Source organism: Pogoniulus pusillus, chromosome 14, assembly GCF_015220805.1.
Source record: "Pogoniulus pusillus isolate bPogPus1 chromosome 14, bPogPus1.pri, whole genome shotgun sequence".
Classification (NCBI taxonomy): domain Eukaryota; kingdom Metazoa; phylum Chordata; class Aves; order Piciformes; family Lybiidae; genus Pogoniulus; species Pogoniulus pusillus.
In genome coordinates this window covers 705,013-717,617 of record NC_087277.1, presented here as the reverse complement: position 1 = coordinate 717,617, position 12,605 = coordinate 705,013, and the positions used below count along the sequence as shown (strand labels likewise).

The following is a 12,605-nucleotide window of genomic DNA, read 5'->3' as shown; positions in this document are numbered from 1 at the left end:
ACCTGTTTGACTTCTTCCCATTAAGCTGCAATCTTCTAGAAGCCAGGGAACCTGCCTCTATTTCCCCTCCTTTTGATCCTAAAGAGTTTGTTTTTACCTACTTTAGTGTCTCATTAGGCAGCCTGTTTCTTTCTGGACGTCATGCACAGATTCTGGCTTTCTTTTGCGTGACAGAAGCACAAAAGCTGCCTGGCGCCTATGAAGTTGTGTTTTACAATGAAACCGAGGACAGCCCAGGAATGATGGTGTGGAGGTATTCAGAACCCAGAGTGCTCACCCTTGTAAGGATTAATCCTGTTCCTTTTAATACCACTGAAGACCCAGACATTAGCACCGTTGACCTTGGAGACGTTCTTCAGGTGGGTAATGTTCTCTGTGTTTGTTAACAGAGGAGCACTGCTGTAAAGTGAACGTTTTTAAACTTAGCTTTATCAAAACTTTATTTCCTAGAAGTCAATAGGAGATGGGTGCCATAGCTCAGGCACATCTTCAGTTTTTAAACTACTGCTGCGAACATTTGAATCACTACCTGTAAAGCTTTCCTCTGGCATCATAAGCTATAGCAAAATCTATCTGTTCTGGTTTGCAAGCATGCAGAGATTTTAATCTGCTTCCTATGGTTTCATCCATCTGTGTTTACTTAAAGATTTCACTTGGTTTGGAGCAGAAAGGTGAGGAAGGAATTGCTTTGAAACTGCCAAACTGCCAGTGGAATCACTGGGCTCCTATCTTCAACCCAGCCACCCTGGCCTGTGGCTGCGAGATCAGCAGGGGAGAAAGGCTCTGGTTTGGGTTTGCATTGGGAGAGCTGAAATGGGCAACTCAGGCTGAGCCTGTGAGATCGTGGCAGCTTCCCTTCCAAGGGTGCAGCGGTGTGACTCTGTCCCTGGAATAGACCACACCTCACAATGGCACCAATCCTGAGCTCTCTGCCCCCAGAACAGACCACACCTCACATCTACACCAGTCCTTAGCTCTGAGGCTTTTTGCTCTCTGACATAGACGGGTGGGTACTGACATTCACTCCTGTCTTTATAAATGCACTTACTCCTTTCCTACCTATTTTGATTTAAGCTCAGTTGTAATTTTGTTAAGCTCAGTTTCCTTTCTGTATTACAAATTGGATCTGTCATTGCGTTTTATTTCAGTCTGCTTGTTAATTGGAATACTGTTGTGAGTCAGGGGAAATAAGTATCTCCTGGTTCTTCCTATTTGTCCAGAGCTGCTGAATCACATTTCATTATTGCCACAGCCTCAGAAATCACTTCTAAAATTGAATTATGCACCAATGTGCTTTGAGTTACGGGTAAGTGGGATTATCTCCGCAGACACACGGAGTAATCTTATTACTGTGCACGTACAGTTAGTGAGATCATGGAAGCGTCCTGCCAAGTTCTTTGCCCTCTGGACAGGCAAATGTCAGCTCCTTTCACTTCTATGAAAAGTAAAGTTAAGTGGGAAAAAAAACCCAGCTCCACTTGGCATGAGGATTGAATCAAAGATCAAAACTGTTGCTCTCTGCTGCCTCGCTGACCCCGTTGGTCTGCCATGCAAGCCAGCCTCCTTCCAGGATGCCATTTTCTGATGGCAGCACACCAGGCTTTGGCTGTAATTGCATTAGGCTCCCATTATGGATACCAGACATCAGCAATGGTGTGACCCTGCGCAGGGAGAACAGTGACTCTTCAGTGGGCATCCACAGCTCAGCTTTAGTAGCATACACATTCTGCTGCTTTCTGCTTCCATGCTGCAGTCTGGAGGACAGAAGGTAGCTGCAGCCCTCTTTCATTTCCTCTCTACTTGCCTTGGACAGCCAGGAATAAACCTGGCAGGTTCTGTCGGCTTCTGCTGCTGCTGCTCATGTGATTCTTCAGAGGTGCACTTGATCATGGACATTGCAGACAACTCTTGCCATCAGTCTTGGTGTAGCTTTGTGGTCGAGCATCCCTCTACATATTCCCTCCAGCATCCTTCTTGCTGTGGCACACTCTTGGTAAGGGCTGTCAATTTTGTGATGAGTTAATTCTTAGCAACTCTTTTAATACTACATTGGGCTTTCAGTTACAAGGAAGAGGTGGAAGATCCCAGCCAAATTAGAGGACCTCCATTACTGAACTGCTCTTGGGCACAGGGAGTGCAGAAAAGCCTGCAGTAGGAGCTGTGGTTTGGTAGTGGCCATTAATGATGGCAACAAGGTAACAAGCAGGAGGAATTGGAAGTCCTGGTCCACCAGGGTGACTATGAGATAGTTGCCATTTCAGAAACTTGGTGGGATGACAGGCATGACTGGGCTGCTATACTGGGGGGATATAATCTCTACAGGAGAGATAGGCAAGGGAGAAGAGGAGGAGGGGTGGCTCTGTATATTAGGGAGTCACTCCATGCCACTGAGCTTGAGGTGAGGGACGAAGGGGTTGAGAGCTTGTGGGTTAAAATCAGAGGGAGGACTAACAAATCTGACATCCTGGTTGGAGTCTGTTACAGACCACCCAACCAGGATGAGGAAACAGATGAGGTATTTTACAAACAGCTGGAGGCTGTCTCAAGATCATCAGATCTTGTCCTTGTGGGTGACTTTAACCTGCCAGATATCTGCTGGGAACTTAATTCAGCAGAGAGGAGGCAGTCCAGGAGATTTCTAGAGTGCATGGAGGACAGCTTCATGTCCCAGCTGTTAAGCAAGCCTACTAGGGGTCAAGCTCAGCTTGACCTGCTGCTGTCCAACAGAGAAGGGCTGGTAGGAGATGTGGCAGTGGGAGGCTGCCTGGGGTGTAGTGATCACGAGTTAGTGGAGTTTTCAATATGCAGGGAGGTAGGGAGGCACTACAACAAAACCTACACCTTGGACTTTAGGAGGGCAAACTTCAATTTGCTTAAGAAACTTATTTGCAAAGTCCCCTGGGCAGCAGTCTTTGGGAACAAAGGGGTCCAGGATGGTTGGACCTACTTTAAACAGGAGCTCTTGAAGGCACAGGAGCTGGCAGTTCCCATGTGCCGAAAGATGAGCCGGCAGGGAAGGTGACCAGCCTGGATGAGCAAACAGCTCCTGAAGGAATTGGGGGAGAAAAAGAGGGTGTGTCACCTCTGGAAGGAGGGGAAGGCTTCTCCTGATGTGTTTAAGGAGGTAGCCAGATTATGCAGGAGAAAAATTAGAGAGGCTAAGGCCCAGCTAGAACTTAGGCTGCCACTTCCGTGAAAGATAACAAAAAACACTTTTATAAATGTATCAGTGCTAAAAGGAAGGGCAAGAAGAGCCTCCACTGCTTACTGGACCAGGAGGGGAACACTATAACTGATGATGAAGAAAAGGCTGAGGTCCTGAATGCCTTCTTCACGTCAGTTTTCAACAGCAAGGAGGGAGGAGGAGGCAAGTGGCCTCTTGAACTGGGGGATGGGGTCAGGGAGCAGTGTGTTCCCCTGGAAATTCATGAAGAATTAGTTCAGGACCTGCTGAGCCATCTGGACACCCACAAGTCCATGGGACCAGATGGGATCCATCCCCGGGTGCTGAGAGAGCTGGCAGCTGAGCTGGCCAAGCTGCTCTCCATCATTTTCCAGCAGTCCTGGCTCACCGGAGAGGTCCCAGGAGACTGGAAACTGCCAACGTGGTCCCCATCCACAAGAAGGGTGGGATGGAGGAACCTGGGAACTACAGACCTGTCAGCCTGACCTCAGTGCCAGGGAAACTGATGGAGCAGGTTATCTTGGGGGTGATAAGAGCACACCTGAGGGATGGCAAAGAGCTCAGGTCCAGCCAGCATGGGTTTAGGAAGAGCAGATCCTGCCTCTCCAACCTGATCTCCTTCTCTGATCAGGTGACTGCTTGGTGGCTGTGGGGAGGCCTGTGGATGTGGTCTGTCTGGACTGCAGCAAGGCCTTTGACACTGTCCCCCACAGCAAACTGCTGGCTAAGCTGTCAGCCCGTGGCTTGGATGGCAACACTCTGTGCTGGGTTAGGAACTGGCTGGAGGGCCGGACCCAGAGAGTGGTGGTGAATGGTGCCACATCCAGCTGGCAGCTGTCACTAGTGGTGTCCCTCAGGGATCAGTGCTGGGCCCCATCCTCTTTAACATCTTCATAGATGATCTGGATGAGGGCATGGAGTCAGTCATCAGCAAGTTTGCAGATGACACTAAGCTGGGGGCAGATGTGGCTGGGTTGGAGGGCAGAAGGGCTCTGCAGCGGGACCTTGACCGCCTGGACAGATGGGCAGAGGCCAATGGGATGGAGTTCAATAGCTCCAAGTGCAGGGTGCTGCACTTTGGCCACAACAACCCCATGCAGAGATACAGGCTGGGGTCGGAGTGGCTGAGAGCAGCCAGACAGAGAGGGATCTGGGGGTACTGATTGATACCCACCTGAACATGAGCCAGCAGTGTGCCCAGGTGGCCAAGAGAGCCAGTGGCATCCTGGCCTGCATCAGGAATGGTGTGGCCAGCAGGAGCAGGGAGGTCATTCTGCCCCTGTACTCTGCACTGGTTAGACCACACCTTGAGTGCTGTGTTCAGTTCTGGGCCCCCCAGTTTAGGAGGGACATTGAGATGCTTGAGCGTGTCCAGAGAAGGGCAACGAGGCTGGGGAGAGGCCTTGAGCACAGCCCTACAAGGAGAGGCTGAGGGAGCTGGGATTGGTTAGCCTGGAGAAGAGGAGGCTCAGGGGTGACCTTATTGCTGTCTACAACTACCTGAGGGGAGGTTGTGGCCAGGAGGAGGTTGCTCTCTTCTCTCGGGTGGCCAGCACCAGAACGAGAGGACACAGCCTCAGGCTGTGCCAGGGGAAATTTAGGCTGGAGGTGAGGAGAAAGTTCTTCACTGAGAGAGTCATTGGACACTGGAATGGGCTGCCCGGGGAGGTGGTGGAGTCACCGTCCCTGGAGCTGTTCAAGGCAAGGTTGGACGTGGCACTTGGTGCCATGGTCTGGCCTTGAGCTCTGTGCTAAAGGGTTGGACTTGATATCTATGAGGTCTCTTCCAACCCTGATGATACTGTGACACTGTGAAGGTGGTGACTGATCACATTGTCCAGAAGTGACCTTGCACCTAGAGAGAGCAGCTCTGCAGAGTGTAGAGGAGCACCCATCTTAAACATGGAGAGCATGCCTGGGTTTTAGGAGTCTGCCATGGATACATTATGAAATAAGGAATGCAGAGTTTGTTTTCACCATTCTTTAGTAAACTACATTTACCAAAGACTCATCTCAAACTTTAGGCTCTCATTTCAATTAATCAGGAGACCTTTCCTCACAGAACCACAGAATCCTAGAATGGGACCTCAGAGCTCATCTCCTTCAACCTCCACACCATGCCCAGGGACACCTCTCAGCTAGACTCAGCTGCTCATCCAGCCTGGCCTGCAACACCCCCAGCAAGGAGGCAGCCACAGCCTCCCTGGGCAGCCTGGGCCAGACTCTCACCACCCTCACACTCAACAACTTCTTCCTCAGCTGCAGTCTAATCCTGCTCTGCCTCAGCTTCAAAACATTCTCCCTTGTCCTGTCTCTAGACACCCTCAGGAGGGGTCCCTAGAGGTTCTCTAGCTCTCTGGGTTTCCAGTCTTTCAGACAACTGCTGTGTGATGAAACATCTTTAGGCTTCACTGGTGCTACTCCTTCATTCCTTTAGGGAGTTCCTGCTCAGCGGCATAAGGTGATTCTTACCCTCAGGAGCTAAAGCCACTGCCTGGCATCAGATCTAGCCCTTTGTGACCTGGGGACTCATATTTTAATTCCTTTATGTCTGCACCACTGCCAAGGTCTGTTCTGAATATACCTTCTCAAGACTATGTCAGCTGAGGATGGTTTGCAAGTTCTTGCTATGGAGAACACAAGTGGCCATGGATTTAAAAGGCAGGGAAGAACAAATTTGTCTAATTGAAGTGCTCATATCATGTGTAACACTCCAGATTCTCAGCTCTGGTTTATTTAAGCAGCATCACCAATAGAGACTTAAAATCCTTTCCCCTGCGCTGCTACCCAGTCAGAGATGCAAGCTGCTGAAACTTGGAAGACAAAAGGAACACCATCTGTGGCATTTGCTCATCTCTCCATCTGAGGTTAAAGTATCTCCTGAACTATAACCCTGACAGGTTTTTGTATCTGAGGGTGTGTCACTCGTGCACCTGCCAGGGCTGCTGAGGCATGCAAGTGTGGCCAGCATAAGAGCAGCTGATGTGGAGCTGGGTACATGCTGAGTTCTCTGGTGTGGGCTCTGTTCCTCAGATACTGTCCCAGTAATCAGAGCCCTTACTCGTGCTTTAGAATGTGTTCATGAACCAAATCTCAAGGTCTACTGGATAAAATCGGGGCAGTGAATACAGTTCGGAGGTTAGCAGGGCTTAGCTGAGGTACAGTAAGGAAGGAGGAGGTAAATAAAACCACTCTGGCAGGATCCCCCAGAGCATTTGCTGAGATGGTGAAATGGCTTTCAGGGGAGCAGAAAGTATGTCCAGCTTCAGCACAGCTTCCTGCTGCACTGCCCTCCGCGCTTCTGCTGCTCCAGGAGAGCGTTTGCAGGCTCTGCAGGCTGGCGTCAGGCAGCGCTGGCAGCCAGTAAGCGCTCGTCCTGCAGCACCTTGTGCTTGTTTAAACAGTGGCTTAGGGGAGCGTGAGCTTAAGAATGAGTGGCATTAGACCTACCGTAAGTCATGATTTGAGGAAGCATTTGACATGGCAGTCAGCAGGAGAAGAGTTATGGTAAAAGCCTTTACAGAGAACACCTCGCTTTTGGCTGCCCCTGCTGCCTCTGTGCGTTGCCTTCCCGGCTGGGGCCACAGCCTTCAGCCGGGCACTCGGGAGGCTGGAGCAGAGCTCTTTGGAAAGCCACGGCTTTTACTCAGGCTTGATTTATTTCTTACACTGCAGAGCAAAGGTTGTTTTGGAAGCCCCGGTGATTTGTGTGCGGCAGGTCGGCGCTGGAAGCTCATCTGATACTAGATAATAAGCTGTAAATCCAAGCAGGCTGCTGGAGAGGTGTTTGGGTTTGCAGGTCTTTGGATCTCCTGTCAGTGCTGGCCTCAAAGAATCAGGCTGTGGGGATGGGCGGCAGAATGATTTCCCTAGGTGTTGTGAGTCGTTCGGAAGGCAGACTGGGTACTTTACCCGGGGTTTTGCACGTTGAAGGGTGCATTTCCTCCCAGTTCTGCCTCTGGCTGTGACTCGGAGTGTTGCGCCAGCCACGCCGCAGCGACACACGGGCTGCCCGCGGCGGCTTTGCGATCACCGCCGTGTGAAGAGCTGCAGCTGCAACCAGCTTGAAACAAAGCAACCCAGTATAGTCTTGAGTCTGTCTGCTCATGGAGTGGGAGTGCAAGGGATGCCTTCTGTTCTGCTGTAGGCATGGGAGTCAGGAGAAGCATCCAGGCACGTGTAAACAAGTGCGCTGTGCAAGAGGGCTTGCTGGTAGCTGGAGCCACTCACACTGCAGCCCACCTGGCTGCTGGGCAGCCTTGTGCAGGTGTTTTCCACAACTCAGGCTGTGACTATTCATGATTAGCATTGTCTTCAATTTCTTGCAAGGAAGGAAGCAGGGGCTAGAGGAGTTGCAGTGTTACACAGCGAGTCTTAAGCAGATGTTGAAACAGAACCCAGTCTCTTTAGGAATTCCAGCTTCAAACTGCATTTGTGAACTTCCTTGCCTGAGAGTAGGATTATCTCAGACTTTACTATTTTGTTGCTGTATTTTGTGTGTGTAATCTTAATCAGTGTGTTGTGTGATCTCAGCCTTCACTGCGTCAAGATGAGGCTGTATTGTTTGACCTCCGGTCCTGCAGGGAGTTAAAGCGTAACTTGTGGGGAATGTTAATGGAAGTTGTGCATAATTTGCTTGTGCATCACTCTGAAATTTACCCTTTGGGGTTACTGAGCCAGCAAAAATTCCACTGGGGGCCAGAGGAGTGACGAAGCCATCAGATTATCTTAATGACAGATTTACACCCTCCTCGTGTTCTGTACTTCCAGAGCTTGGCAGTCTGATTTACGAAGCTTTGCAGACCCAAGGCCTCCCTGCGGTCTGCCGAGCTAGTGGCACCTCCTGTAGAAGTCAGGCTTTGCTGTGCTGAGAGCCTGTGTACAGCAAATTGCACAGCATTCACAGCCCTCAGTCCCAGAGGTGCCTGCATTTCAGCAGCACAGTGCTGGGGCTGTTAATAAGTGCTGAAGCTTTGAAAACAAAAAGCTTTAAACAACATGTGAAAGATTGCCCCCTTATCAGAAGAAGAATAAGGATGGTGCAAGGAGCAGCCAAGTCCCTGATGTTCCCATCTGCATACTTTTGTTTCTCAATACTTGCAACAAGAAGTGCAGACCTCAGTAAGTGAAATTAAATACTGTTGCTTGTGCTATTAGAGAAGCAAGTGGTCTGCACAGCAGCTCGGTCCCAAGGTGAACGACAGCTGGTGGAAGAAAAAGGGGTTTGGCACTTGACAGCACCACATACATCTTCATGTTTGGAAAGGCCTGCAGAAGGCTGCTGCTGGAACTCGGAGCTGGTCTGTGCTTCCTTGACACGGGCTGTTTAGAGCCTCTTTTCCATCAGGAGAGGGCCAGCGCCCGTGGCCAGATGCCAGTCCCGCGCACACCTGCGCCTGCTCTGAACCTGCTGCTCCGATAAATCCACGAGATAAGTCGGCCGTGTGTTGTTTTAGAAAGGCAGAGAACACAGTTCCTAATAAAAGAATGTGACATATTTCTCCTAAAAGGTTAAAAAGCATTTCTCAGGGCTCTTAAATTACCATATTCTGATACCAAGGGAAAATAAAACCTGGGCTTAGAGTCTTGTTTGTACTTAGAGGGCTTTCCGGACAGGAAGGCAATCTTGATGCAATCCAGTAAGCCACAATACCAGTGGGGCATTACAGGTGAAAGAGTTGCAGCTGTACCCCTCACCACAATGTATTACAACTGTACACTGGAATATTTCCTGTACAGAAACAGCCCTTGCTTAACTTTGTTTCCCAAGAGTAGATCACATTAAAATGTTATAAAATCATGATTTCCTGCATTTGAATGCTTGTGGTTTCTCAACTGGTTCCAATATTACAAAGGGGTTTTTTATAGCTTCTATTAGTTGAAGATGTATAGAAGCCTTTTTCCAAAGTCAGCTAAAAGGCAGTGCTGTGTTTCTGAGCAGAGTTTCTCTCAAGCAGACAGGAGCTTTCTCTCACTTCTCTTTGTTGTAAGTCTATTGCATATTCATTTTATAAACTCGCCGCAGATGTAGATAAAATGAAATATCCTAATAGGGCCATAAACAGATTGGTTAAATGGAGTTAGAAGAATCCAGGTAGGTGTTACTGCTCAGAAAGAAAAGCAGTAGTTGTTATTCAGCCAGAGACCTCTGGATAGGGAGGGAGGGGAAATTCCTTTAAGCAGGCACTGCACGTTGAGTTTTGAAGTGAGCATTCACAGTCGGGTTCTGGCTTTAGGATACAATTTGTTCAACCAAACTTAAGGAGAAGTGAAACAAATTCTGTGAAGAAATTCTATGGGATAATGTTGAAAAACTTCCCAGTTGTGATATCTGGGTGTTCCTGAGTGTGGAAAATGGAGAGTGCACCGCAGCCGACTCCTCTGTGCTGTGGCTACACGTCAAGGCACAGGAGCCCATCCATAACGGAGGCTGAGCTAGGGGGACAGCAGAGAGCTTGTGCAGCTGGAACCCTAGTGCCAGCACTACTGCTAACCCAGCACTGCTGCTGCCTGCCTCCTGTCTACCTCACTGGAAACCACTTCTTTGGGGTTTCTTTTTGGTTTCAATTCAATAAAAGGGGAGAAGCAGTGGTCCCTGGCTGTGCTGGCAGAGGCTCTTTGCCACTCTGCTGCAGTACACTCCTGCAGGAGAGGCTGAGGGCACTGTTGTGCAGCCTGCCCCTGTACTTCATTCTGCCCCTGTACTCTGCACTGGTTAGACCACACCTTGAGTACTGTGTTCAGTTCTGGGCCCCCCAGTTTAGGAGGGACATTGAGATGCTTGAGCATGTCCAGAGAAGGGCGACGAGGCTGGGGAGAGGCCTTGAGCACAGCCCTACGAGGAGAGGCTGAGGGAGCTGGGATTGGTTAGCCTGGAGAAGAGGAGGCTCAGGGGGGACCTTATTGCTGTCTATGACTACCTGAGGGGTGGTTGTGGCCAGGAGGAGGTTGCTCTCTTCTCTCAGGTGGCCAGCACCAGAACAAGAGGACACAGCCTCAGGCTGTGCCAGGGGAGATTTAGGCTGGAGGTGAGGAGAAAGTTCTTCCCTGAGAGAGTCATTGGACACTGGAATGGGCTGCCCGGGGAGGTGGTGGAGTCGCCGTCCCTGGAGCTGTTCAAGGCAGGACTGGACGTGGCACTTGGTGCCATGGTCTGGCCTTGAGCTCTGTGGTAAAGGGTTGGACTTGATATCTATGAGGTCTCTTCCAACCCTGATGATACTGTGACACTGTGAAGGTGGTGACTGATCACATTGTCTAGAAGTGACCTTGCACCTAGAGAGAGCAGCTCTGCAGAGTGTAGAGGAGCACCCATCTTAAACATGGAGAGCATGCCTGGGTTTTAGGAGTCTTCCATGGATACATTATGAAACCCTGATGATACTGTGATACTGTGAAGAGGAGGCTCAGGGCAGAGCTCATTGCTGTCTGCAGCTCCCTTCAGGGAGGCTATAGCCAGGTGGGGTTGGGCTCTGCTGCCAGGCGCCCAGCGACAGAACAAGGGGACACAGTCTCAAGCTGTACCAGGGCAGGTCTAGGCTGTATGTTAGGAGGAAGTTGTCGTCAGAGAGAGTGATTGGCACTGAAATGAGCTGCCCAGGGAGGTGGTGGAGTGGCCATGGCTGGAGGTGTTGAAGCCAAGGCTGGCTGAGGCACTTAGTGCCATGGTCTGGTTGATTGGACAGCATGATACGTTGGAGTGGATGAGTTTGGTGGTCTCTTCTAACCTGGTTGATACTATGATTCTATGGCTCAGGCAGCTAGGTTTGCAGCAGTGAGGAAGGCTAAGGCAGCTGGGTTTGCAGCAGTGAGGAAGGCTAAGGCAGCTGGGTTTGCAGGACATTCAGAGTGCCAGTCACCGAAGGAGAAGAGCAGTGGGGATGCTGTGGTGTCTTACAGCTACCCACAGCCTCCCACTGGCCAGCTTGGATTGTGTCTGTGATGTGGAGAGGTTTGGTCTGTTGAACCTGAGTGCTCTTTGAAGCATGTTTTCTATGTAATGTGTTTTTCTGCAGGGTGCTGTTGCTATTTTTATGCAAGTAATATTTCCAAGTCAGATGTCCAAGTGATGTTCTCAGTAGCTGTTGCCATGAACTTTTGCCTAGTAAAAAACTGGAGAAAGTTTATTTCCTACTACTGCAACTTCTGTTCACCTAATGGGAGCATTGTGATTGTAAGGCAGTTGGCCCAAAAGCAGCAGAAGCTCTTACTAACAGGACAGCTTCATTACAGAGCAATCAGTTTATTCATGCTCAGGAAGCTGGATTTAAATTCCCAGCATGGGCTGGCGTCTGACACAAAGTGCTGGTTTGTGTTGTGTTCTGCCTCTCCTTCACTTAGGTGGCCCTGCTTGGAGCAGATAAAACACACAGATGCTTCCTGTCTGCTGTGTGCCTTTCTTGCACAGTAGTTGTTTCTGGAATAAGAATAAGTCCATCTCCAAGAGGGAGCAGCCACCACTGAGGGTCTGGGATCCGAGAAATAAACATTTCTTCTGCGGAGTCCAAAGGAAGCCTCGCTCCGAGCCGCGTTAGGCACTTTCTGCAGCACAGATGTTGGTATCTTTCTTGCTCAGATGGTTGAGGCCCCATCCCTGGAGGTGTTTAAGGCCAGGCTGAATGGGGCTCTGGCCAGCCTGCTCTAGGGTAGAGTGTCCCTGGGCATGGCAGGGGGGTTGGAACTGGCTGATCCTTGTGGTCCCTTCCAACCCTGACTGATTCTGTGATTCGATGACAAGATGCCCTTTGCAGCCTAAGAGATCTGTATGTGAGTAGTTGAAGTCCATTTCTGGGTATTGAGTTTAAAAATTATATGCTCCAGTATGTTAGTCATAAAGCAAGAATACTTCCAGCAGCCTCAGATGTTCTTGCTTTGTGACTAACATACTGGAGTATGTCATTTTTGCACTTGGTATAGAAAATGGGACTGCTTCAGCTGAGTTGTTTCTTTGTGCCCTGTACCTGCTGGGGGCAGGGCTGGAACTGTCCTTCTGAGGCAGCTTCTCCCCTTCCCATCAGAATTAGTCAGTACACCATTTCTGTGGCAGGCAACATTCAGGTCTCCTGTGTCCATAGTCCAGAACAGCAGAGAGGAAAAGGAGGAACCATCAAATTCCCTGCTTTGTTTTAAATCTGTTTATGTTACTAACAGTTCTTCTGCTAAGTACTTGGAGTTTGGACTATTTTCATCCACCTTTTCACATCTGCTTCTGATCTCTGCTGTAAACATCACTGGACTGCCATAATCATCCTTTCAAGCAAGGCTTTCTGCGATAAACTGTGATTCTCTTGCAAAGCAAAACTTGGAGATTCTTAGTTATTAAATAACAGTTTTATGCTCATGTAAAGTGCACAGAGGCTGTACAGCAGTGGTTCTGTTTCCATTTGACAGGTGAAGAAAACCACTGCAATTAAAACTTGCT

General features: G+C 49.6%; 1 protein-coding gene across 6 annotated transcripts in view; it reads left to right on the top strand.

The window, feature by feature from the left end:
• The window catches only part of VPS13B (vacuolar protein sorting 13 homolog B), a 333,604-nt gene that overhangs the window by 261,334 nt on the left and 59,665 nt on the right, over positions 1 to 12,605 (top strand). For all 6 annotated transcript variants that reach the window (XR_010304753.1, XM_064154029.1, XM_064154027.1 and 3 more), the window contains exon 39: positions 175 to 359. Coding sequence is in view for 5 of the 6 variants with exons in the window: in XM_064154029.1 (XP_064010099.1) it covers positions 175 to 359 (185 nt within the window). In the remaining variant the exon portion in view is untranslated. The remainder of the gene's footprint in view (positions 1 to 174; positions 360 to 12,605) is intronic.